Source organism: Cinclus cinclus, chromosome 10 (assembly GCF_963662255.1).
Source record: "Cinclus cinclus chromosome 10, bCinCin1.1, whole genome shotgun sequence".
Lineage (NCBI taxonomy): Eukaryota > Metazoa > Chordata > Aves > Passeriformes > Cinclidae > Cinclus > Cinclus cinclus.
This window is the reverse complement of record NC_085055.1, coordinates 7100447-7128084: the sequence shown is the minus strand read 5'-3', so window position 1 is coordinate 7128084 and position 27638 is coordinate 7100447. Positions and strand designations below refer to the sequence as shown.

At 38.3% G+C, this 27638-nt stretch overlaps 1 protein-coding gene across 1 annotated transcript in view; it reads left to right on the top strand.

Annotated features, from left to right (window-relative positions):
- The first annotated feature begins 1001 nt into the window (after positions 1-1001).
- Positions 1002-27638, top strand: part of PEX5L (peroxisomal biogenesis factor 5 like) — a 36149-nt gene continuing 9512 nt past the window's right edge. The window contains exons 1-7 of the mRNA XM_062498889.1: positions 1002-1064; positions 2868-2972; positions 14835-14946; positions 16778-16987; positions 18057-18183; positions 18690-18786; positions 24824-24919. Coding sequence (XP_062354873.1) covers positions 2904-2972; positions 14835-14946; positions 16778-16987; positions 18057-18183; positions 18690-18786; positions 24824-24919 — 711 coding nt within the window. The 5' untranslated portion in view covers positions 1002-1064; positions 2868-2903. The remainder of the gene's footprint in view (positions 1065-2867; positions 2973-14834; positions 14947-16777; positions 16988-18056; positions 18184-18689; positions 18787-24823; positions 24920-27638) is intronic.

The following is a 27638-nucleotide window of genomic DNA, read 5'->3' as shown; positions in this document are numbered from 1 at the left end:
AATCCACATTTGTCATGATTTGCGCGTGGCTTGTCATGTTCTACATCACAATTGTTTCCATTTATATACTAAATTGTTAAACTGTGGTTTACAGGAGAAAATAACTTACCTTGCAAACCTCCACCACCAAAAAAACTGTTTGTTTTGAAGTCCTGGCATGCTTAAAATTAGCTGTTAGAGAATTACAGGGTTTAAGCAATAAACTGCTGTACCAAGAAAATTTATATAGCAATCTGGCTTGCTAAGAAACAACACTTAGTACCAAAGGAGGCTGTGCAAACAGCACCTTGAAAAATAATAATTCTTCAACAGTTATTGTAATAAATGTGCTGGAGATTTTAATTTCAGCTGCAGTTGGCAACAGTAACAAGGTTATCCTGACTTAAGAAAAATGGTTTTATTTCTCTCCAATTCTTTGGCCTAATCAATTCTTCATAGGCAAGAATTGGTTACATAGTGGTCACTACAGGGAAGGGAAACCAACATTTTCAAGGTTACCTTCCTTACATGGGACAACAATATTAATTTCTAGTCAACAGAATAAAAAGCTGCATTTTCCAGTGAATTTCTCCCCTGTGTATGTCCCCAGCAGAATCAGACGATTTAAGCTATTCCACTGCATTGGCTTTCTCTTTGGTATCCAGGAATTGCTACCAGCTTCTAGTTTCAAAATGTTTCACATACCACAGGCTGAGGAACCAGAAATATCAGTCTGACTTACACACTGGAAAGTGTGTTTTTCTTTTAGGAAAGTTAAAGATCTAACGTTTTTAAAAAGTTAGCATCAAACCACTTGCTTTGCTCAGCAAATAAACAGAGTCTGTTCATTAAAAATAGCACAGAAGTATCCATTGCGTTGCTTTTCTCCATTGTAGCATGGCCACTTTAAACTGGTGAGACAGATTTTATATTTGGTGTCAGCCACTCCCAGGGCTTTGCAGCTACGTGTGTGGAGGACGAACAGCAGGCACTAATACGAGTATCATGACTCTTTTCAGGCAGTAGGTGAAACCTTGAAGAAAAAGTGGCTCTGTCTTCAAAAAAGTGACCTGACCTTTGCTTTGGTGGGTTTTTACTCTGCAAGAAATAAAAAGCACTGCATGCTTTCCAATGCATCCTTCCTAGCCGATAAACGATTTTGTTCTAGCACTCAGCACAAAAGGACTACATTTTATAAAGACCAAGAGCATGCTATTAGTGCTAGCTAATGATATCTCATGTGTCATACTGGAAACAAGCTTTATAGACCTGGAATATGTCATATGAATCATGAACAAATACGTAATTGGCCCAGAACCTTTGATATGCTTACCAATTAAATGAATTGCTTGCCAAGGCAATTCTTATTGAATTTAATATATTTAATTTTACAGTGACTTTGCAATTCTTTGGATATCAAAGGCATCACAAATCCAGCATGCTTATCATTTATGACACTTCTGCTCTGAGATTTTCTTACAGCATGCAAAGAACTCTCTGTAGGGTACCTGTGATGTGTTGCACAAGCAAGCTAATTTAATATTGACCTGACCACTAATAAAATCTGTTTAGAACCTGCAATAGTATGTAATGATTTTACCTGCAATTGTTGAAATGTTCCTGAAACAATCTGTAGTTCTGTATAAGCAATAGTGGGGGTTTACTTGACACAAAATACACTGCTAGTGAAGATAATTCTTGTATATGATATCTTAGCAAAGAACCCCTTCTGTTAATAGACTTTTAAGGATTTAAATATATTTAAGTCCAGTGTAAAATACTTCTTTTATGGAGCCAGATTCTGCAGTCTTTGCACAGCTAAAACTTCCATGGAAATCAATGGGAGCTTTTAAAGTATAATAATAAGGACCTGCCCAGGATCACTGGCATAATACAGCTCTGCTGTGATGCTTTATGTGTAAGCTCCAACCTTCTCTGTCACTTGCAAGAGGCAGAGTTCAAAATAAAACCAAAGATCAAGATACAGAAACCCACATGAATTCAAGATTATAAAGACCCTCACTCATTTAATAAAAAGAATGGCATCAAACAGCATGGCACATAATGTTGGTACACTTTTTGTTTGGCTAATATATATTAAATAATGTCAAAATATCTTCACTTTTTCTAGAAAATTTAGAATGTATTAAGAGAATTTTAAGAAAAATGAAGTTAAAACAAAAAACTTTACAGTAAGTTCTATAGCAATGATAATTTTGGAGAGAGCTGTAGCAATGCTTACGATGGCAGAATTTGGCTCCGTGTGTTCTGTTAGCAAAAACCCAGACTGTTTATATGATGTAAATTGCTTTCGAAAACGTTACTAGAGCTATAAATGCTGTGGGTCCAGGTTACACATTCAAATTTCAGGGAGAGTTTGCCTCAGTGAACAACAAGGAGCTGTGCTTTATTTGAAAACTCCACTTGACGTTATTTTTACGAAAAGCAAAAACAACAAAAAGCCCACAAAGAGGTATTTTGGGTAGAAACTTTTTGATAACTAAAATTAAATCAACGGGTTGATCCTCCAACCCTTCGTGCTCCGGGGATCCTATCCCACAGAGGGTTGGCACGGGGGAACTCCCAGAAGGCCTCGGCCCAGCAGGAAAGTGCCGGATTCCTGTTGACTTCATTGGGGCAACTCTAACGAGCCACCAGACCACGGCTAGGCCCCAAGAGCCTCCTTAACCGTTGGGTTGATGGACCATTTGTGACATAATTACTATTATTACGATTTTTGAACAGCGCGTGTGTGTTCTGCTTCCAACCGAGCTTCGCTTCCAGGCGCAGGCGCGGCCGGCGTCCGCCGGGCTGGGTCGGGAGCGCGTGCGCGGGGGCGGTCGGAGCCCGCTGCTGACTTGGCGCCATTGTTGGTTTCGCTGTTGTAGGGCAAAGGCGCTAGGGCGGCCGATAAGGCTGTGGCCATGGTGATGAAGGAGATTCCGAGGGAGGAGTCTGCAGAAGAAAAGCCCCTCCTCACTGTGGCATCCCAGGTGGGCAGAGCGCGGGGCTCTGAGGGGGCCGCGGGCGCTGCGCGAGTCCCCGGCCCCGCTGCTTCACTGAGGGGGGAAAATAGCCCGGGGTGAATATTGGGGGTTTATATGTTTTGACATGAAAATTTAAACAAAAATGCATTTTTTTCCCCCCCAGTTCAGTTATCAGAAAATTGTTTAAATCTAGTTTAAAATCCCGGTTCTAATTCATGCTATCGATTGTCATACCACAAATACTCATTTGCAATTCATGCATAAAATATTTCCATTCAGTGCATATGTAAAATAAGAAACAACCTGTTCACAGTAGTGTCATTTCCAATATCTCAGATCCCGTTCCTAAGATCTAACTGGGGTTCCGCTCCTGGCCTGACCAGAATATATGAGTTTGCACATCTCATTTCTTCCATTTCTACACCTTCAGTCAAGGGAGGGACGTTATGTCCCTACACTAAACTTTACACATACCTTGGAGTAGCCACCAAGCATTTGGTGGTTCCATTAGTTTCTTAAAGACAGTGACTGAACACTACTGTAAATCACAGCACTCTTGTACGAGAGTGAATTTTATTCACTTTATGTTGCTCATGTACATGAATTTGTTCCTCAGGCAAGGGCATTTAGTTTACTGCCGATACTTACTGCACACAAATACTTCATCAGGAATAGAAATTGCTGGAAGCTGTTTTTACGTGAGAACCTTTAATGAAATCCTGTTTTATTCCTCTCACGATTTAGGATAACAGTTACTGTATTTTAGAAAGTTCTAAGATGCACACACACCAGCACTTTTTAGCAGAGCGTCACAGATGTCCTGCACTAATACACATTCTAGAAATACCATCTACTAATTGGGAAACCAGGTCTGGCACCTCCTTCTTAGCCCCTGTTGAACACCAGGTTTTGTTCGTGGTGAATTCCAATGTCTATGAAGAGATTGCACCAAGGAAAAGGATGCTCTGTTTAAGGCATCATTTCTAATTTCCACCAAGTGATTAACAAACAATTGGAAACCTACATAAAATGCTGCCCCCTCTAAACCTTAACTGCACCCAAAAAAAAAAAAAATGACATGCAAAACTTCTATTGGCTTCAACAGGGCCAGGAGTTCAGCCTGGGTTCATTAAATGTTTAACACACCATTTGTAGTGGCTGTCTGTCAGTCTCCTCAGCAATAGTCTATGATAAATTTATGAGTAAAATGCTTGTGTCTGTTAGTCAGTGTAATTTCTTCCACTAAACACAAATACCTACTTCCCTGCTATGCACCAAAGGGGTGCAGAAGCCAAAAGGAAGCAGAATCAAGTGAAAAAGTGAGTATTTTCCATAGCCATCTCTGCATCATGTATGTGTGATGTGCAGTTGTGCGACCACATTGCATACATCATTTGTCCCCTAACTGTCTGGCTGAAGTGTTGGTTTGAGATGCTGTCGCTGCACTGTGTCCGTGTGAACCCCTCATCCCCACCATCCACGCAGGAAAACGCTCTGCTGTGTCAACCATCCCCATCCCAGTGTCTGTCTCTGCTCTTTACATGATGAAACAGATGGATGTGGTTGCTGCTCACGGGGTGGAACAAGTTCCAAATTGACTGCAAGCTTCCCGAGCCACATGGGTCAGGAGAATAAAGCCTAGTCTTTCCAAAGCTCTCACCAAACCCAGTAGGGAGTAATTTAATGCATTAAATAGCTGTGCTGCTCCAACCTTACAGATGCCTAAGCAAAAAACCTGCAACTGAAATGCAGGGATCAAGCCCAGACAGAGGAGCACTGGCTTTTCTAAGAGAGAAAAAAAAGGTAAAATTCCCCATTTCCAAAATCTTTGATGAATGGAGGATTAATTATGTCTGACTGTGGAGATAGACTCCACAGGAAGCATAATTGGAATCTGATACATAAAGAAGAGTCTCTGAATCTGCTTTTGGTAGTGATAATATACATAGGCCCCTGAATTTGTAAATTAAAATATGCCTCTTTGCTGTCTTCCTCTGGCAAATGGTAAAAACATACCCAGCACAGAACAAGACAGATTAAGAGTCCCATTCTATTGTAATGCTCCTAGCAAAGGCCAGCTTTAAAAATATGACACCTATTTTTTGAATAAATCCAGCAAATTAAATTTAAATTATGTTTCCAATTCTCAGATTATTTTATACCATCAGATATGGTTTTATATCATCAAAACTGGTGAAAACATGAACCAGAAAATAACATGAACCAGAAAAGTACTACAGACTCCTGTGGGGTTGTGGCAGTATGTGGCAACTGGGAATCTCAATCACATTCCAGCAGTAATGGGTGTACTACAGTGAGCAGAGGGGTATTCCTGATAATTGAATGGACCTTTCAGTATCTATTTTTTGTAATCCTGTCTTCCTGTCTCAATTACCTTCCATAAAAGTCACTTTCTTCACACTTACTGGTGTGAAAAAGGATTCAGTAGTTGCCAAATTTAATACTTTAGGCATCAAGAGAGTGATCTTTCAGTTCTAATGGGATTTTATAGAATATAACTCTATCCATGTTGCTGTCTCCCTTTATCTTTTAAAAGATTATTCATAATAGACTGGGACAAATGAAAAAGAGGCATTTTTTTCACATGAATAGAACCTAGAAAACGTGTAAGAAAGCTTGCTGAAGACTCAAAGGTTACCTGGATATTAAGCTATGAACCAATTACTTCTACGAGAAGCAGAGAAATAAATGAGAAAAATCATGCATAAATTTGGTTTTAATTGCAAAATAAAATTCTTCTTTAACCTCTTCACAGCTTCTTTGCATTTGTCAGGAGAAAAAAATCCTGCTTCAGAATTACTTTCTAATGAGAAATTTAAACCTAAATATGCCCTGAAGTCAAAGTTGAATTGTGCAGTCAGCTATGAAATTCCCAATTGGCTACAGGTCAGTGAACTTCAAAAGATCTGATTCAATCATATACTTTGACCCATACTTATACTTTGAAATATGATTAACTGCTTTATTGAGCAGTAAAATGTTCATGCTTAAATGCTTTGCCAGCAAAAACTAAAGAAATCCCACAGTGTCACAGGAGTTATTTGTCCCAGATCCATCACACCTAATATAGATTCCTTATCAGGGTACACAGGTTGGAAAGCTATTTATGGTAGGATCCCTAAAAAGACAATGGAAAGAAAAGACCTGCAGGAGGGGATCCACATCCATGACAGTCCTGTAGCCAATATACTCTGGAATTCTACAGAACAGGAATGGGAGTCCATGAAAACTTCACCAATAGAAAAAATAAATGCAACGTATATCTTGAAAGCTATTCCCCACTTCTGCTTGTAACAGAAAAATATAGGAGCTGCCAACTTAGAATTTATGGGACCCACACAGACATTGCTCAGAGCACAGTTTTGGTCTCAAGCACTTATAATTTAAAAAGTTAACCCACAGAACACTTTAGGGTTTAGGTTTTGAATTGGAAATAAGAAATTTTAAAAGCTGGAATTATAAGAACCATGCTGAAATTCATCTTCCCCTGTGAAAGAGGCAGGCTACAGCACATGTCAGAAAAAGAGAGATGTTTCACTACTACACCCCAATTAACTCCACCGGATACTTAAGGCTTTTTTAATGGTATATAAAGTACTCGTTAGTATTCAGAGTAGGAACTATTATTTTTTAAGTGAACTTCATTTGCATGCCAATACTTAGTTGATCTAAGCACATTTAAATTTGCTTAAGGGCTTGTGAATAAAACACTCAAACATTTCCACCGCCTAAATTCCATTGTTTTGGTGTTTTGTTTTCATTTGCTTTCGTGTATGTTTGTGTGTGTATATGTATGTATTTATTTACTTATTTTGGTGGTGGTATGTTTTTGCTTAGGTTTAGTTTTCTTTTCTTGCTTGCTGTGTTAGGATTTTTTTAATATTTATTTTGTTCTGGGGTTTTTTTTGTGGGTTTTGGTGGGTTGTTTGGGGTATTTTAATCTTTAACAGGAGATTTCTGAATGCTTCCATTCAATTTTATAGAGAAAGCAGATTAAAGATAGCTAATATTCATCTCCCAATGCTGTTAGTAGATTTTCTGATGTGTCTATCAAGGGCTCACTACATGAATTTGATTGCATAATCACAGTTTTCCATATAAACTTAACAGTCTCATTTGAATCAATCATGTTCATTCTAAGCTCCTTAGCATTAGGCTTGCACTGACTTCAGCCCACTCCATAAACGTTTTCTCAATAAGATTATAACAGAATGGAAGGATGTTCCAGTGGGTGTAATTAGCTTCCCTTCTCTTTTGCACCAACCTAAACCAGCATTTACTCCATTTTAACTGAATGAAATACCTTCAGGTAAAAAAGGCAAAAATCATGCCAGTTTTAGTTATTGTCATTATCAAAGTCTGGAGTGCAAGAATTCATTGTACATTCCCAGCTGCCTTCTGAGAACAGGGACAATTTCCTCACTGGTCTGGGGATAGCTAGGCTTGAGATCCTATTTTTTTTATTTATTCTTTTTAAAGGATTCATGATAAATTCATTAGCAGTATGTTCTATATATCTCAAATCTGATTTATTATAAAAGCTATGAGAGGCTTATCAGGGGACATATCCTAAGCCCTGCTGATAACTCTTTTTCATCTATTACTAGGAGAGGGTAAATACCAGAAGAGCAAAAAAGAAATACAAAAATGAATAAATACATGTTTAGCAGTACAAATATTAATTGATTCTTTACCTCTAAGTTAAATATTGCTCAACATTTACTGCTTTTAGGGCCATATGCATAATTTCAGCAGAAATATTCTCATGAGTACAACAAAATTGCCTTGACAATATGCTTAAAAGTCATAAATTGGCTGCTTTCCTAAAGTTATATAGACCTCTCTGTCACATAAATTAAATACATTTTTCACAAAATTACAATTTTAATTTAAAATTACCATGAGAATTGATAGTGAGATATTGTTTAATAAAGTAAAAAAATTAACCATACTGTTTCATACACTATAAAATTCCTTACTATTCCTTAAGGACAGAAAGATTGGACAAACTTTTTTTTGTGAATAATATAATACGTAAGTTTAGCTCTGGTTTTTATATTAATTAATAGTAGTTACTTTTCAGGAACTTCTTGGCTCTTCATTCATTAATACTCCATGTATGAATATACTGTCCTGTTAAAGAGTTGCACACCATGTGCTACAGTTCCAGACCACTGAACTTGCTGTTTTTTCAATGAAACTGTTCTACTGAATTGCAGTTCACAAACACCTGATGAGTTTGAAGCTCTCCAAACTGCTGAAAACATCCCAAAGCAACCAGACATGCCATGACAGGGAAAGCCCACGTAACAAGAACTTATGATTTGGTTCCTATGACCAGACACAGTAACACATCCAAACCCACAGCCTACCACTAGATATGCTGCAGAACTTTGTTTGAGAAGAAAAATCCACAGAGAGGACAAGAAAATATCCATGTGGTTTTCAAGGAATTACAGCCCATATGTAAAAACATAGCAGGGATCTCAAATTATCCATGGCGATGACAAAATGTTGTCTTTCATCACTGCTGTAGATCTTCTGATAATGATAAGTGGCAGGGAAGAGGCTAAAACAGAAATTACCAGGTAAGGTAACACCACAAAAAAAACTCATGGCCAAATAATAAATAAAATCTTCTAACACCCATGAGGGAGAGGCACTCCATTTTTGATAACAGCTTCATTTGACTTAAAGAAGTGCATGGAGCATGCAGGCTTGAATGCAACAGGCAGATTTACAATAAATCACATTTCTGTATGGCTAAAGGCCAAACTGTCAGTCACAGTTAAAATATGACAAGAGCAACTTTCCTCCTCTCCCGCCATGGCTCTGGTCCAGCAGGACAGTTAAGCACGTGCTTAACCTTGAGTTTTGCAGAGCATGTTTAAGTGCTTAGCTGGAGCCAGGCCAAAATGCAGGAGCCAGACACAACTCCCATGTTTAACCTCCTTTTGCCAGACAAGGTTGAACGGAGGGAAGGAGATACTGCGCTCTGAGATGTTTAATTTTACCTTGCAACAACACACCATAAGTTGTCCAGGTCAGCAATAGAAACACAAGCAGGGTGTTGGTGTGACACAACAAGAGCAGTCACCCAGCAATGCAACTGCTCCTTACGGAGATGTAACATAAGCAAAGGTTTTCAACAACACAGCTGACACATGAATTCAAATGTCCAGCACGGTGTCTACAGCAATCCTCCCACAGCCTGACTTCACACAGACCCTGCCAGCTGTTTGTGTGAAGCCCTGAGGGGTGAGTTAGCTTGTGTGATTACAGGGAAGGAATTGTCACCTCTGATTCTCAGGCCACACCACACAGTTCCCACTTGCCAGCAGCCGAGCATTGGTTATCACTGGTGAGCAGGGCTGCTCTTCAGAGGGGCAGCAACAGAATGCTGCAGCAACACCAGAGTGCTCTTTGCAAGAGGGTGCAGTGAACTCATCCCAGTTTTAGAGCTTCCCACAGTTCACGTGAAGCAGAAGTCAGTTATACATGTGCCATGTGAATCAATTCTCTCTTCTGGTGAAAACCAGACATTTGACTCTCATGTCAGCTTCATTGGGACATATATTCATAGTAGAGTGCCAGAGAAAAATAATGTATCACTCTGGCACAAGGATGGGGCAAAAAGCCAAGAAGTAATCACACTTATTACACGAGAGTAAATAGAGTGTGAAGCAGTAATTTTGATTGTGAAATCTTTATAAACATACTAGGAAAGTGAGAAAATAAGAAAACCAAAACTCATGCGATTTAACTTCCATCACAGGACTACTGATTTTGTCAGGAGTTCCCTCTCCAAACACCCCACTGCAACCAGGAAAGGAGGTCTTCCAGTTCTTATCCTGGCACAATAATGATCCACAGACACAACTGCCAGGCCAAGATTTCCAATTATGCTCTAGAAACCAAAAACCTACATTCTTAGTTGGAGTTCCATTTATTAGTTTTCAGAAAGAGCCAGGTAGTAGAAATTTACTTTTTTCCTCTTATCCGAGTGCATGCCACCAAAGGTCATGAGGTGCCAGGTGTGTGCAGAGAACCTGTCAGGAAAGCATTGCTGTATATCTGTAAATATATATATGTAAAAATAATTAGTGATTGAAATTAGCTGGTGTCGCTGCCTAAGCATAACACAAGCTGCTGAAATTGATCTGACACTTTTGCCTGTTGTTCCAGAGTTACCCAAAGAGCAGACGAGTTTCTCAGGGCAAAATTTAAATACAATCTTTTTCCAGTAGAAAATCTGAGTTAGACGTTTCCTGCCTTCTCCCATGCTCATGAGCACATGTCCATTTCCACTCTCTGAGCCTTCTGGAGCAGCTCGTGTCACTGGTGCAGCCCAACCATCCTCTCACCACATTGAGTGGGCAGCACAGGAAAAAGTCTCAGTGCCCAGGAGCAGCTTTGGCTGCTGAGCTATACAGGGGACTACCCAGTAGTAATTTGGGGTTTCCTAAATTAGCACCATGAGTAATTCAGTCAGGCTCAGGCAACAAAATGGATACAATCCAAAATTCAATCCAACTCACTTCAGTAGCAAATTACATCTAAATTTTAGATGCCTTTTGAGCCAGTCCTTCTAAAATTAATCCCATATATAGTCAGGGGGAAAGCTAGGTGCCTTTGAGAGCCTCCTGAGGGACAGCCTAAATTGGGCAGGCACAATCTCCCTCTGGAGTTGCTTTTCTAGGCATTTATCTCTCCCTATTGAACATGGAGGGAATTTCGGCACTTAATTTAAGAGAACTAGTTCACTCTGTGCTCAAAACATAGGTGCTAATTAGCTGCCCATGCCTGAGTGGAAACCCACCCAATTTAGAGTCTAAATAATTTATCTTAAAGACCAGCATTATGTTATGCCCTAGTAAAGTTTTTTAAAAAGAAACAAACCAGCATGTTTTGTGCACTGCAAACAGATGAAGATCAGGAATGCAGTAAGAGAGGATATAAAATGGGATGGAAGGATACCTTAGTTGCTGGTAAATGATCCTTGCTTCGCATATTTTGAAGCAGTGCAGCTGATATCAGACACTTTTGACTCTCCCAGTGTCTCTCCCAAAGCACCCAAAAGCCCCACTTACATGCTTTTTGGAATGAAAAACTGCAGTAGCAGTACTGGGGTAAGAAAACCACCTTTTTCTGCTGTGCTGCTCCCAGGAGACTCATTTGAATTTGGGAGTATCTTATACTATGGATGAGTGTCTTCAGATGAGTTGGTAGTAGGGGATATCAGCCTCCACAGATTTCGCGTATCCCGCAATTAAAGGAGTGCGTGGGGTTCTTCTTTAATTAAAGTGAATCTTATAGAGAGAATTTAAGTTCCTAGAGACATTATGAGAATTTATGGCACCCACTGACTAAATTAGTACTGAGATCTCCCCAGTTTCCCAGGCTGAGTCTGCACCACTTGGCGTGTGTACAGATACTGGGCACATAAATGCCATGCAGGACAAGCCACCTGGCTCCTGGCCCCAGCGCTGCTTCTCCAGCACCCAGGGATGCTGGGTGACTTCCCTGATTTCACTTTGCTTCCTTCACCTGCAACACAGAGATAATACTCCTCAGCTCTGCGGTGGTGCCAGCCTTGATTCATTTAAAGCATTCTGTGATTTTCAACCTGAAAGGTGCTTGAAAACCATAAATTATTGGTTTAATATAGATCGTAGTTTTCATCTCATAAATCTTTTATGTACTACTCCAAATTCATGCCTGATATAACTCTAATAACTTGAGCAGTATTAAGTGAGGGATAAATTTGGTACAGTATATGAGGCAGCAAAATGAAATTCCAAGTGTGAGACCAAGGGCTTAAAAAGTGGCATTTCTTACAGAGTAATGTCAGAAACCTACCCCACTGCCTACTTCTCTACAGAAAAAATATCATCTCATGGCACTCTTAACTTGTTAAGTCTTAATTCATCATTAAATGTCTGCTTCATGTCTAAAGAGTATTTTTCTAATATTTTCTATTGCTATACATACATAGTTTGTGTTTATTGAGAATTAGTAGTTGTGGTCATGTTTTTGCAATTTGTTTTGACAAAAATATTTGAGTTGAAAGCAGACTATTTTTCACAGGAGCAAACCTTTGAATAAGACATTCTTACAGCTTCTAGTCCTCAGCCATTGGAGCATAGGATGCAGGACTAGGAGGGATCCTCTGGGTCTCAGTCACATCATGAACAGAGATGCAGAAGGCTTGGCAAAGGCCATTTTAAATAGGTGGGCATTTTGTCTCACTATAGTAAGAAAAAAGTACTGTTAATGCAGTTCACTGCTGTGATATTTGAGTTCTTTTAATTCCCACACCAGATGTTCTCATGCCCAGTTTAGAGTTCTGTTATCCGGCCAACATTTCTCTATAGCTGAATTAACTTTGCTCCTCCAGTGTCATCTGACCACTCTCCAAAGGGAGAGTATGCATGAAGAATAACTACATTCCTACTCAATCTTCATCTTCATAGCTGAAGCAAGGCAAACTCTTTTAGTCTTCCTTTAAAATGTATTAAATCTAATGAACATAATAAAGAAAATCCTAAGGACATGATAACCATCTTTGAAAAGGAAAAAAAACATTATCTGACCTCATACTTCAGTCAGACCTTGATAAAATTCAGATCTTTATTAAGTCTTGTCTCCTCCCCCTCCATGACTCTGATTCTTAACATTATTTCTGCTCTTCCCAGAGTTTATCCTCCGACCTCTGCAGAAGGTTTGGGCAATAAACTGCCTTTCCAGTAGTTCTTGAGATGTTCTATTCTTCACTTTGGTTCTCACAATCTTTCTTCATTTCATCCTTTCCCCATTCTTTACAATTAAAGAAAATTTACATGAAATGTAATGGGAAACTCCATAAGCATTTGAATTTTATGTGATAATGTACCCTACTGACAGTCTTATAAATACAGAAACAGTATTTCCTATGAAGTTTTTATATTTACACTGATTCCTACAGAGCCTCTTCTTTCTTCCCTCCTGTCCCTCTCCAAATGGTCTAGGACTTTTCTCTATGCTGTGTAAATGCAAAAAGACAAATATATACAAGCAACTTCTGCTGATATAGAGATAAAATTTTAAAATACTAAAGGTAGTTTGGAAAAGACTCAACTCTTAACTTAAGGCATCCACATGTTTTTCAAAATAGTCATGAGTGTCACCAAATCATAAAAAGAAAATTATGTCTGCTTAGGTCCTAAAGATCATCATTAGGTAAATCTGTAGACCTGGGGATAATGGAAAACAAAGATGTGCAGTGGATATAAACTCAATTTCCAATCAAGTGTTGAGATTTACCAAATTAAGCAGGGGCCTTCTGTGCATTGAATAAGACAGCAACCTGGACAGGCAAACCAGAACTAAGCCCCCCATGATTAATTCCCTGGTGGGGTGCATCTGCAGTCTGGCTTTAGCACACGTAGCACATCTGGACTTTGGGACAGCATCACTGCCAGATTTCTAAATTCAGATCCCACATTTGCACACTGGGCTGCACTCAGCTGGGCAGGCAATCGCTCATCTGTGTTCCATGGTGCTCCTGCAAACTGGTGTTCGGTGCCAGTCTCTGAGGCACATGCACTTGTGCACACACACAGCAAGTCAGTGTTAGATATCAGCTTAAAACTTTTATCTATCCAAATAGTGGGCTTGGTATTTCAATAGCTCCAGTATTTTGCTGCAGTTTTGCAATAAAGAAATCAAGTACTGGACAGCAGAGAATCTAATCTGGTTTGCTGTAATAACTTTAGAGATAATCCTTCTGCTGGAGCAGCTCAAGGCCAGTATTTAACAAATGTGAGGATGAGTAAATACCCTTTTTGGCCAGTTTTAGTCCATGTTAGCATCCTAAATTTAAAAATTCAAACTTATGTGCGAGAAATTTTTGAAAATTCAACAATGAAATAGAGCTAGAACAGAAGGTTGAGAAGAAGCTGGAAAGGATAATATAAAGCTGAAAGAGCTCCAGACAAAAGCAACAGTGGGAAAACATGTTTTCAGATAAAGACATTAAGATAATAATATAAACTAAGTGCAGGGCACACCATCAGACATCCCTCCAGCTCAGGTTAGGTCATGATCTCTAATCAGAGGTAGATGGCAAAAGGGAGACTTATTTCTGAGACTTGTACCGTTTTATCTTTTAAATTCCTAATACATTAAATAGCCCATAATACAGAGATTTCTGTCAGGTAGCAGAACACCAGTGAATTCATCCAGTTAAAAATGGAAAACTGCTCACAAATAAAAAAATGTTTTATGAGCCTTCCCACAGTCAGAACTCATGCAGAAAGTTCATACACTCACCAGGCTCCATCCACTGTTATTCACATGTTGTTGTATGACAGACAAGTGTTTCCTGTCTCTGCAGGTTATTGTTTAATGGGCTAATGCTTATTTGCAATATTGTGGAAGTTTTGTGGGGAAGCATGTTACTTGTGGGGAAAAAAAGGCCACTTCCAAAAAAAAAAAAAAAAAAAAAAAAAGCCCTGCTTAGCCTCCTGGTGATAGAGAAGGGCAACTTCACCATGGATCTGAAGGGAGCTGCATCAGGCCCTGTAATTTTAGCCCTATAAGCAATAGTATGCAATAACTGCTAAGGAAAAATCATCTTGCTGCTTTTTTTTTGTGTGTGTGATTTGTTAAACTGGAATATCATTTCGCCCCAAAAGAGTAACTAAACCTTTTTATCATTCTAATCCCAATGCTATTTGTGCATACTCTTATTGCTATATCTTACTCTCACAATTAAAAATAAAGCACATGATATTGTGAGAATATGTTTTATTTCTGTAAATTCTGCATCCCAAGAACACTCTGTGACCTGGGGTTCTTTGTTGCTAGCTGGTGAATGAGCAACAGGAGAGCAGACCCCTCCTGAGCCCCTCCATTGATGACTTTCTCTGTGAAACTAAGCCAGAAGCTGTTGCAAGGCCTGTAACATCGAATACAGCAGGTAAACAACATTCTTTATTATCCCTCATTAGAGAAAAATAGTTTTAGCTTCAGCTTAATTATGGCACAGTTTTGTCAAGTGATTTTCCTTTTGTGTTACTGTGTGCACAAAATCACAAGGTGGCATTAAATTGTAATTGCCTGACCTGTTAAGAGAAAAAAACTTTATTTATTACATTTTAGGGGAAATCTGATGTGATTCAAATCTCATCAGTTCTAGCAGATCTTTGGGGCTGAAATTAATGTAGTTTGTTTAAGTCTCACAGGGTATACATATGAGTTTGGATCAATTCTCTGTATTTGGTTTTGCAAAATTTTAATCTATGGGAAAACCCTCACTTAGTCTGGTTTTAATGAAATGCATTCCTTACTCTAGAAAGATTTTTTTTTTATGAAATCTTGGATGATTTGGTAGAGAGAAAAAGGGGGGTGGTATCAAAGCACTTCACCCAGGCTGAGTTCAGACACTTCGTAAATGAAAGGATCTAATCTATTTCTTACCTCCTTTGTGTTGCACTGAAGCAGTAGAGAAGGCAATAAAAACTGGGATTAAATCCCAAAAACCTTTTGAATTATACTGAATTCTATTTGAAGTAAATTGTCCTTTGGAAGTATTTTTAGAAATTAGCCCCCTCCTACTCGGTATCAGTGCAAAGGTAATCGATGCTGTTGAGCAGATCAGCTGAGAGACAATAGAATCAGCCCAGCACTACTGTGGTCTCTTGCTGTCTCATAAAAGGACTTGTCTTGTTAGAAGCCATTTGGTTAAAATTTATATACATGCAAATTATTAAATGAATAATTGACAACTGAGTGATTATCCTGACATCTAATTAACATGGGTCTAAAGCAGCATGCAAGTTCTAATAACAAAAGCTGCAATACTGAATTAGATAACAATTGTAAGTAATATTTTTTTCCTTTTAGAAAATACAGCTGAAGATATTACAGGGATTAATAGAACTATTTCAGATTATTTAAGAATTGTGTTTGTTTTTAAATTTACCTGTAAATTTTATACTGTCTATCAGATTGGGGTGGGGGTGTTAATTAGATTTTGTTATTTAATAATAAAACAAAAATTATTCTATGAAGATTGATGAAATTCAGTGATTTCCAAGAATACAGATAAAGCACTGCAAGAGATAATGCAAATTGATTTGTCAAAAACACCTGCCCTGTAACATGATGATAAAGGAATTTTTCTACCTTTTACATGCTAAAGAATTGTGAATGTTACTCTTCAGGCAAATTTTAAAAGAGCTGAAATTGAACATTCTTTTCATACTGATACAGTCCTTAATAGAAATGGCATTAGACTTTATATTCAGTATTTATGGCCCAAAGGACAAACACCAACAAGAGTAGAAAACATTAATAAACATCTTCATTCCTTTATGACCCAGCTCCACCCTGGGAGCTGTCTGCTCCAGCTATTCCCAAATGGATTGTGGCACAACAGCACTGCCCTAAGCTGCTGTTACCAGGACTTAACAAATCAAAAGATTAAAACAAATCTTATCTAAAAGCTCAACTGAATAGGGAACCCTCACAAGAGAGGAAAATCTGGGAAGGGCCCAGCCACAAGACATCACACACTTTTAAGGTTTTCAGAGGAAAAGCCTTTTTTTTGAAAATCCACTAAACTGCATTCAGTTAAGCACTTGAAATCCCCATCCATATTTTAATATACTGGTCAGCATCTTTAGCCAGGAAATACACACCTACTCTAGCCAAATGCAAACACATAATTTTTTTCCCCCAATTGAAACAGATCTTTAAAAGTGATCTATTTGAATTAAAACATTGAACTTTAACATTTTGTCTCTAAGTATTATCAGCAGGTCTGGATCTCTTGGATCTTAGTGAACCTGTCTTACAAACCCAAAATAAAGCAAAGAAATCAGAGAATCCTTCAAGAAGTGAAGGCTTAAAAGCTTCAACCCACAGAAAGAAGACAGAGAATCCTGACCTGATCAGTGTGGATTCTGAGCAGAAAGTCCAGGCTGTCAGAGTTGCAGACAAGTCTTCTCTAGATTTAGGTAAGAGTGTAGCTGTTTTATCAGTGCTCCATAGCCCTGCTCAGCACAACTTTCTCCTGGCTAATATCACAAAATAATGAGCAACACCAGAATTTTTGCTTCACCACATTTCAGGAGTGTAACATCTGTTCCCCATTATTAATTACTTGAAGCACTTTAAACACTGTGAATACATTTTAGATTTTGCCTTTGCTATTACACCTATTAAGTTGTCACTAAGTGTGCTAATAAAGTTTTGAAATTTCTTTGGAAAAAGGATTTTAGTCAGGGTGTGTAAAATGGTAGAAAAATCTGTAGGGGTGTGATGAGAAATTGGTAAAGGACCCAAATGAGAAGCAGCCCATACTGATGTCCTTTTCAGAGCTGCAGGTGTCAGAAATGTCCATTTATATTTGTAAATACTGCTTTATCTCTGCATACCAGAGAAAAAAATCCATTCTTGACAAGAGAGATATATTTATACAGACTGAAAAAAAACATCCCCAAAACAACTCAATATCCTGCCAAGCCTGATCAATTGACAAGCTTTGGAAAAGGTGAATTTGATTTAGTTCCATCCAAACTAAATTACTTGCAGTGCAACTGAGAAATTTGCAAGGTAAATGTAATTTATACCAAGGCAGCAAATTTTCCATTCATCAGCACAGAAATTCTTTTAGAGACCTTTATCTTCAAACAGGAGCTGAACATCTGCTCTTTGCAAAGTGAGTCTGACACAACTGAATAATATCAGTTGCCTACACAGTCATTTTACATGTTAGTCTCTAAAAGAAGCTTCATTTTTACAATTTGTCTAAATTACATACAAATCACTGATTTTATGTCAAGAGTTACACTGATATTCTGACCATGAATGCTAACAGATTTAGAAAAATGTTGTGAATTTCCAAATACCTTCACATCATATCAACTAGAAAGGTGCACAATCTTGGTCTGTATGTTAGACCTTTATTAAAATATAGGCTTTGGTGGCATTATTTTCTCTATAACACAGATTTAACGGAGGAGACAAAATTGTCAGGAGTCGTTTCTTTAAAAGATTAATATTTTTCTATTCTTTATTTTTCAGTTGATATTCAGACACAGATAGAGAAATGGGATGATGTCAGTTTTCATGGAGACAGGAGTAGCAAGGCTCACCCTTCTGCAGAGAGAACATCATCATCATCCAGAGCTCCATCAAAAGAGATTTTATGGTACAACCTTTTGCTTTCCTTACAAAAAATATTTCCAGCCCAACTTTCTCTAATTCACAGAAATGCTTGCTTGATAACAATCGTATTATTAAACATGTTATGACATTAAATGTGTTCAAGCACTTATTTTGGACAATGTATCATAAGCAAGTTTACTATAAAATGCCATTTTGCCAGCAATTCATAATGTTGTGGAAAGTAGCATGCACAATTACTTAATAAATGGAGGTGAGAATTCTACAGAGACATGCAGTGAAATCCTTTATTGTGGTGATTGATTTTTAGTTTCCTACTGAGGCATAGTCTTGTGTCTTCATCTGGCCTCAGTTGCCCTGTCTATGAAATACAAGAGTGAGAACATGAAGAAGGATCCAGGCACTTTTGATAACTGCAAGTTAAACAATTCATTTGAAAGAAATAACCTAATTAATCATTGTGTGTTTTTGAACATGAAAGACATAGGGCAGAGTGTCCTGGTGCTGAGTGTGTAAATGCATTATTTCTAGGTCCACAGAAAACAGATCACAGTCTGAGCTCACAAATGTCAAGAGTGCCTTGGACTCTGATTCAGCATCAGAATTAGAGCTTGCACCTGCAATACAGGTAAGAGGATTTGGTAGATTCATTAACAATAAAAAGGCAAGGAGGAACTTCCCACTGGCTGGCCACTGACATTCTGGGAGAATTATTTAAGGGATATTTTCAGGATCATCAGGGAAAATATCTTCACGCACCTCTAAAATGAACGAGTTCTGAAATTAACTCTCAGCATCTGGAACATTTGGAGTTTAATACCGCAGTGAACTGTGACTTTCCAGTACAGAGGGAAAACTTCAAACTACAGTTTACAGCCCCATCTTGTTTCCCATCCTCCAGTTCTGAAATTCAGATTTCTGTGGTTCCCTACCCATGTTAAATATCTATCCTTTGGTCTCTTGGTCTGGCAGGAATCTGAGAATTGAGCAATTACTAAGGAAGGCAGGAAGCAATAATTACACCAATGTTCATTAGCAGTTTATCTCCACAGGTGGGGGAGCAGTGTGGTCACAGGACTTTTTCCTGCTGGAAAAGGAACTCTAATACGGAGGGCTCTGGGCTTAAGGTTTGTAGACTTGCCCAATTCCACTGTTGTATTGTGTCTTGGACAGGTCTTGTTGGAAATGATTACAGAGGGTTGCATGTATGTGTGCACATACAGGTACAAATATTCGTAAATGCATTCCAGTAGAGCAGGCTGTTCACACACCTTCTTTGCTGCTTCTTACTTTTTAATTGAAAGATTTCAGCCATTGCTACTGGAATGGGGAAGAGAGAGTTTTCTGGTGGATTAGCTTTTAGTTGAAAATAATTTTCTCACCTTCCACAGCTATTTTTAGGCCTGGACTTAAAAAACTTTCTGTCAGATAGAAAATCTGGAAATTAATGAAAAATAATAGCCTCATTTGAATATGGAAAAATGTTGAGACACTACTTGTCAAATGTGTATCCTGAGATACAACTTTTTCTTTTTATTTGCAGAAAGTAGAAATAGAACCCAGTTATCATATCCATTTTTGGCTTTTTCTTAGGAAAAAAGTGTCCTTTATTTCCCTGCCATCTCTACATTACAAACAGGGGGGTTTTCCCCCTGGAAAGCCTCACACTAGTTGTAATGCATGATATCTTTCCTTTCTCTACAATAGATTTGTACATATTAGCAATGGAAAAGATGTATTGCACCGATTTTTTACATCCTCTTGAAATGGATGGTGTGTTCTCATGTGCTTTGTCCAGCTCATATCAAAGCACCTCATACCCTCTTTTAGGAAGCTGTTCCTCAGCCCAATAGCTCTAAATTCCAGGACATTTGTGCTCAGCCAAGATGTGTGTAAGTCAAGTAGACAGTCACAGGATTCAAACGCCTTGGCTTTCTGTAAAAGCAATTACAAATGCAGTGTTTTTCTACTTTATATGATCTATTCCCTTTTTAGCTTCCACTGCAGAAGCAAAAATCCCCATTTTTCACTCAGTTTAAGTTCAGTCAGTTGAGGCTCCATAATGTTTTTGTAAAATGACTGATACTTCAAAATAAAAAGCCACAAAGTTGAATAAGCCAACTTGAGGAAAAAAGCAGAGACTAAATTTCTTATCTGTTGTCTTGGTACATTTCATGTGTTTTTTCAGTTTGTTGTAACCTGCTTGTTTCAAACTCGTGTACATTTGAGCAACAAAATGTTAAACTGGTAATTATTAATACAGAGAAAATGAAGTGTGAATGTGTTCTTATTCTAGGTAGGTTACTTGGAAATGTGGTTTTGTTCACTGCCTGCTTCATCCTGCTTGTACTTGGACTGTCAGAGTTGTCAGCTCCCAACACACAGGCTCATCTGTCTTGACCGAGTTCTTAATCTGCTTGCAAAAGAAATCACGTTAGGGCTTTTATCAAAGCATATGTTTTCCATACTTTGTCCTCTATAGGTCTTGTCTATCTCATTTAAGGGTAACCTTTGCAAATGCAACACATTCTGCCATACCCTAAAGATTTCATCTTGTCAAATTTGCTGCAGTTTTCCATCAGCAGTTTCCCAATCACCTCATCACTCATCTTTGACACATTAGATGTAGCTCCTCGAAGTGAAATGTTAAGTAACTAGGTCATATTTTCATTAAAATTGTGCATTCTTCTTAACAAAATCCTTTGTTTACCAGCACTTGTGCCAATACAAAATCCAAAAGACAAGCTTTGAACTACGAAGGGAGAAATGTGTTTGAAGGCTGTATGGGCAGTGTTCACTGGTGGCTGACACTGGATGTGGCTGTCTTGCTTCTCAGCATTTTCTCACATCATATTTTACATATTATTAACTCTTAAATTGCATTGGCCCAAACTACCCTTGTTCTTTCTTTTATCCGCCATTCTGAAAAGTTCCTTGTTATGCTTTCATTGGTACTAAGATATCCTACAGTGTTTGGGGGAGGTGGGGAGGGATTTTGAAGGTTTATTTTTAATCTTAAAATTACAAACTGCAGAGAGAGATAATATGTTCCATTGTCTATGCATAGAATCTGCTCATATTTTAACTCTTTAAATATTCTCCTGGGCATTTTAAATATTTCATTGCTCACACAGAGTACACAAAATCCCTGACGTGCTAAAAATGTGTACCTAATTCTAATATGTCAATGATCTTAGAGAAAGAAATAGTACAAATCTAGTACAAATCTTAGAAATGTCCTGTTTGAGGCAACAGTATTTACAATGTGAAATTAATTCCCCTCTTCTCCCAAATAGCTGCAGAAAGACTAATGGTCCTGACTTTCCTTGGATGTGCCACTTACTCTAAGGAAATGAAGAGTTGCAAGGGACAGATTTAGCTCATTGTTTGAAGACTTGCTCCAAAGTTAAGACTGTCATTTAGGCCTCCCACCATGTTAAGGTCCAGCAGCACATAAGGAGAACACAAGTGCAGGAAAGTGTGTGCAAATGCATTGGAATGGGAGGTTTTGTCCCTGAACACAGAATCCACGATCAGCTACAGCACCTCCATTGTAGAGAGGTGAGAATATCAAATATATTCTCACCACAGTGTGCAGTGTCCAGCCTTGGGCACAGCCTGAGCCACCTTGGGGAGGCAGCTGCAGGCTCCCACCCCATCACCTGCTGCAGCTCTGCTGGCACTGCTGCAGTGCTGGCACTCCACTCCCATCCCCTCTCTCTCTGGACTAGCAAAAAGCAGCAAGTTTGGGGCTTTTCATTTCTGTGTGTCACAAACCACAGTACTACTCTGCATTGTCTATTGCAATTGCAGCTTATGTGGCTTTCGTTAATGACCTTTTTTCCCCTCCTGCTGTTCATTTAATGGAGGTGAAATTCTATTTCTGTGGGGATGATGTGGGGACAAAGTGTCATGTGGCAGGGAAGGGGACATCTGTGCTTCTTGTCCTTTTCCCCCTCGTCTCTGTGCTGCCCCTAGAAGCTCACTCTGACCTTCTGCAACACAGCTCGGTCTGAACATCCTCATTTACAGGATTGTCCTTGACCTAAGGAACAGCAGTCACCGGAAACAAATGGGTAAAAAGCAGAAGTAATCAAACAGTTTGCAGGAGCCAACTCATAAATAATGAAAAGACCAGGAACATAATTAGAGCCTATCAACAGAGTCCTGTGTCAAGAAAAACAAATTTAATTCTTGGATCAGATTACAGGTCAAGTTGATAAATGTTGATGTGTGATATTCTACAAGAGTTTTGATTTAATATGTCATATTCTGATTGTAAAATTGGCACCACACAGTGTGAATAAAGTGGTTGTTAAACAGATTAAAACTGGCCAGCCCGAGGTCTTAGGAGCAGTAGTTATTTACTAGGAACTGTAATCATGTAGAGATTGTTCTGGGATTCCAAACAGAAACAATGTTCTTCAGTTTTATTGATCTGAAAATAAACACGTGAGCCAATTCCTCAGAAAATTTCCATATGATGCAACAGTGGAATAAAAAAAAAAAAAAAAGAAAATAAGGGATATGTTAAAAGGAGCTGGTGATCAAGGCATCATATAAATATGTATTGCAATACAGTGCCTTGGAAAATCTCACATTTCAGAGAAAGAATGCAGGCTCTACTTACAACAATATGCTGGAAGGCAGTTTGAAACAACAGGAGTGTTCCCTGTGCAGTACTGGGGGAAAAGGAGTGTGTAGAAACAAATATAATTAGTGGGAGATGGGAGATCATCTGATTTCTGCATAGACAAGCAGCAGGATGGGTGCTGGGATAAAGGGTGCACTTTGCTTGTTTGTATGGCTATAAAAAATTAAGAGGGAGAGTAAAAGTGTCACAAAAAGTTAAAAACTGAGTGTATCATATTGAGAATATTTAATACTGCGATGCTTTTATGTTATTAAATGACTTTATATCACTAAAGCCTGATTGAAATCATCAGTATCTTTCTACAGAAAAAGGAGTATTAAAAAGCATGGGAAAAAAATAAGAAGTAGTAGAGGGAAACTGAAAATAAAATTAATAAGAGAAACAAGGACAGTTAAACAAATTGCAAAGAAAGTGATGACATTAAGGTCTCTTGGTAACGTTAAATTAAACCCAAGCAGCTTCCTCGAAGACATTCATTCCAGACAACCTTAGTTTATTCTCTGAAGAATGTCATTTTGGTTCCATGGGTGTTGAGTGACAAATGCCATCATGTGATACATGGACAAATGAAGGATCTGAACCAGTTATCTCTTCTGCCCTAAATTTTATTAATCAGTAAAATAACTACTTTATGTATGGGACTGGGTTTTGGTTTGTTTCCAATGACAACCTGAATCTCTTCTTGGCCTCACCAAAGGAAAACAATATTTTCCAAACATGGGTTAGAGGCAGAAGATGTGAAAGCAGAAGCAATAGATCCCCAGGGTAGACATTCCCTCACACTCTGAGTCTCCTGTCAAAGTCCAGAGGCCAGCACAGGAGAACACACACAGTGCCCACCACCACGTGCTGCTCACAGAAACTGTGTTGTGTCGTTGTTTGCTTACCTTACGTGTTTCATCCACTCAACGTGCATTTCACTCATCACTCTCTAACTGGGAGACCAAAGCCTCAGGAACAAACCAGAAAACCTAGGGCTCATTTGACAAATGAATGCCACCTCTGTAGGAAAAAAGCCGTGTGCGTACAACCAGAGAAATGTGTTTGACCATACATTACACCTGACATGTATGAGTGCTCAGAAACCTGTCAGATGTTCCATCCCAGCAGTGCCCATTCCAGCATTTGCAGAGACAGCCCAATAAGTCTGATGTGATCAAAATTAGCCTTTTAACAGTGTGGTTCACAGAAATTGAATATTACAAGTACAGTCATCAGAAATATAATCAGGAAAATTAATGCAATTGGAAGCACAGGCACACAAGTGGCTAATGAGTTTAACCTCTTGACAAACACTAGGGAACGGATTAGCAGTCAGAGCTTTGTTTAGCAAGATTAGGCCACTTTGTGCTTTTTCTGCCATCCTTAAATGTGGTTTGGTTTAGTACAGTGCTTTTTGTAAAAAAAAACAAACAAACAAACAAACAAAACCAAAAACAAAACAAAAAAAACCAAAACACATTGTTTTTAGAAAAAGAACAAGGAAAAAGTTATTATGTGCTTCCAATTGTATGGTACATAAGAGTGGTGCTGATTGTAAAAAGGATTTGCCATTCTAGTGGAATCCGGGTCAAACCTGGCTCTCCAATGCAATCCCAAAAAAATCTGTCAGAAAACCTCAAAATGTGCAGGGAAAAATATTGTTTTTTTTTTCCTGGGTCATACTCGTTCCCAGGCATAATGCAGAAGGATCAAGGAAGGTAAAAGTCTTATACAAAATAGTCAGTTCTCTCCTTTTGTAGTCCAACCCTTGCATTGCCTTTTCTTGGATGTCTCTTTATCTTTCACACATCTTGAGTGAAAAGAAAAATCTGGAAAAGATAAATTACTCTCCTTCCTATAAGAAGCAGTCTCTGCTACAGTGTAAGAGAATTCAGAGGAATTCATGCAGGGAAACAAGTAGTTTTCCCCAAGAAAAAGGCCACTTGGGGCTCTAGTCAATTAAGGAAATAACTCAGAAGGGTGACAGAGGGTCTATCATCCCTTTCTGATTTATTATTTTATTTTTTAGGCACGGTCAAGTAAGGAGCAACGTTGGGGAACGCCTCTTCTCTCCAGAAATCACTCCTTGGAGGAGGAATTTGAAAGAGCAAAGGCAGCTGTTGAGGTATGATTTCATTTACTGTTTTAATTTTCAGCTGATGTTCTACAGATTTCTTTTTCATCTTGCAGCACAAGCAGAGGAGAAAGTTGGAATTGGATTAGTTAAAGCAGAGAAAAGATGCAATTCATGGAGCTATTAATTTAAAATAGCACTTTGTCTCTTTTTAAAAAAAGGAAATCCAAATCCCTCAGCTATAAAAAAGACATTAGAGAGAACCAAGTTTTTAAGCTGGACTTTTTATTGCTAGAGCAAATGGGTAAATAGCCCATGAATGTAGCTAATTCCAAACCACAAGTAAAGGGAGGGAAACATTTCTCCCCAGCAGCTGTGTGCCATTAGTTCTTGAAGCCCAGACACAAAGGAAGTGTCCACTGTGAAACCAGAGCTCAGAATCATTGATGAACAGCACAATTAGCTGGTGTAAAGCTGTACATAAGCAGCAACCATGCACCATTTTCACATTTTACAACTAATAGCAGAATGCTAGGCACAGGAGTATTCTTGTTTCCTGGTGAATCTATTGGATTTGAAAAGATAAAGGTATTTGGATAGTTGCACTTCTGGGCTTTTTCCCACTAACTTCTACATTTCCAACATCTAAAACACTTCTTGAGTGCTGTCCTATACCACTAGACCAAACTGATCCTGCTTATACACAAAGCAGAATACAGGTTTTTTAGCAGAACTCAACAAAAAGTTAGATATAAACATTGACCTGGAGCATCATTATCTTCTCAGGGCTTTTTCCCTTCAAAATCCCATTGCTGCAAAGAGCCAAGACAGCTCCATTCCAGCAAGGACAGAATTTCAGGCTGAATTATGTAACAGCCTGTGAAATGAGTTCTTAGAGTGCAGAGGATGAAGCTGTGAAACCAGTTCCTCAAAACTGGTTATTTTTAGCATGGACTGCAGGCTCATTAGTCTCCAAACCATCTAGAACACTTTAGGGATGTTTGAGTTTAAATTTTAATCGTGTATTTTAATACTCTTCTAACTCAATTTTATACCATTCTAATTCCAGTGTTGACAATTGAACTATTCTAAATTAATATTGGCTGATGAGAGACAAAGCAGTACCTAAATCTGATACTGGCTTCTAGCTGTAAAGAGAATGTTGAAGTAATTAAGATGATTTGTAGGTTTAATCACAATATGCTATGGTAAGATGCAGGGTTTCTACCATGGTATCTTGGGATTTTATTGCACACACCAAAAATCTGGTCTCAGCATACAAGGCTGAAATGGACACAATCAGTAAATCAGCTCTTTCATAAACTAATCACAGAAGGCATTTTTTCTTTCCAGATTAAATAAATTCTTCATAAACAACTGCTGGTGAGGCACAGGAGAGGTTTTTGATGTCACAAATCATACCCATTTGCCCCTGGCAGGCAAGGAGGGAACTTGCTTTCAAATTGCCACTGCTTGAAATGCTTTAGATGTTCCTGTTAGCCCTGCACGCTGATCCTCAGGGTGGGATGTGCTGTGCTGGGACCTGTGAAGGCAGCACAGAGAATCTGGTACTGAACATCTTGGTGCTAGTGGTTAAGAAAATGATGTCAGTACTCCTGCAATTGCCAGAAACTTGTGTGATGGGGAGTTTCCAGACACTCAGCAGGAAGAAAAATTAGTTGAGTCCAACAACAGATTACAAGACATTGAATTACTTTGCAGAGTAAAGTAAGGAGGAGAATGTATAGTTAAAAAAAAAAAAAAACAAAAAAAAACCAAAAAAAAAAAACCACCAAAAAAAACAACCCTGCAGACTAAGAGGTCATTCTGAAGAAACAGAGACAGGTTGTTAAAATACTTTAAAGTAGTCTTAAAAATGGCTTTTGAAAAGAATCAAATTAAATGTTTCCCCAACTGTAGCTGGCAGCCTTAAGTTATTCTTTCTGCTTAAAATAGAACCTTGGGCCAGGTAGTTAAAATGTAAAGGAAAGGATTCTTCAAGACGTTATAGAGCAGTTATTTTCATTTGCATATGAAAAGAGCTGAATTTTCATCCTAGTTAAAATGAAGTGGTAAGAAAGCTGGAGTGATTGAAATAAATTGGAGCCCATCTCAGAAAGATTAGTGCTTGCTTAAGCAGAGAATAGATACAGGTCAAAAATTCATTTTTCAGGCTTTGGATGTTTCTGTAGCATTCTTCGATTGGGAAAGCTCCAAGTGGAAAGATTAGCCAGAAAACTGATCAAGAAAAGGAAGTAAATCTCAGGTTCTTTGTGGCCTAATTCTAAAGGAATTAATTAACAATTCAGTAAATGAAGACACCAAACTTTATCCTCCACCCAGTAGTCACTTCAGAGCTTTGGGAATGGTTTTAAGATGTTAAACTTTGAGATTAATGAAGATTTGAGAGGTAATTCTTTCTTAAGAAGATTTAAAGATGTCTATGCCATTGGGGAATCTTAAGAATAAAGTGTTGAATAAAATAGCTTTTTTAGTAGAGAGGGTCCAGATTCCCTTGCAGTGTGTGGGTGCTTGCAGACCTCGCTACCTTTTATGTTATTCTCAAAATTGGATTTGATTTTTGTCTCAGTAATTTCCAAGTGCCATAAGAGCCAACATTTAGCACAATCTTGCTAATAATTAGCTTTGTCTCACCAAATATTGATACTTCTGAATTTTAAAAAAATGACAGGATGGGGAATCAGCTCTATCCTGTACTTATATTCCATTAAAACAATTATTTTATCAACCACCATCCTACTGGTGATGA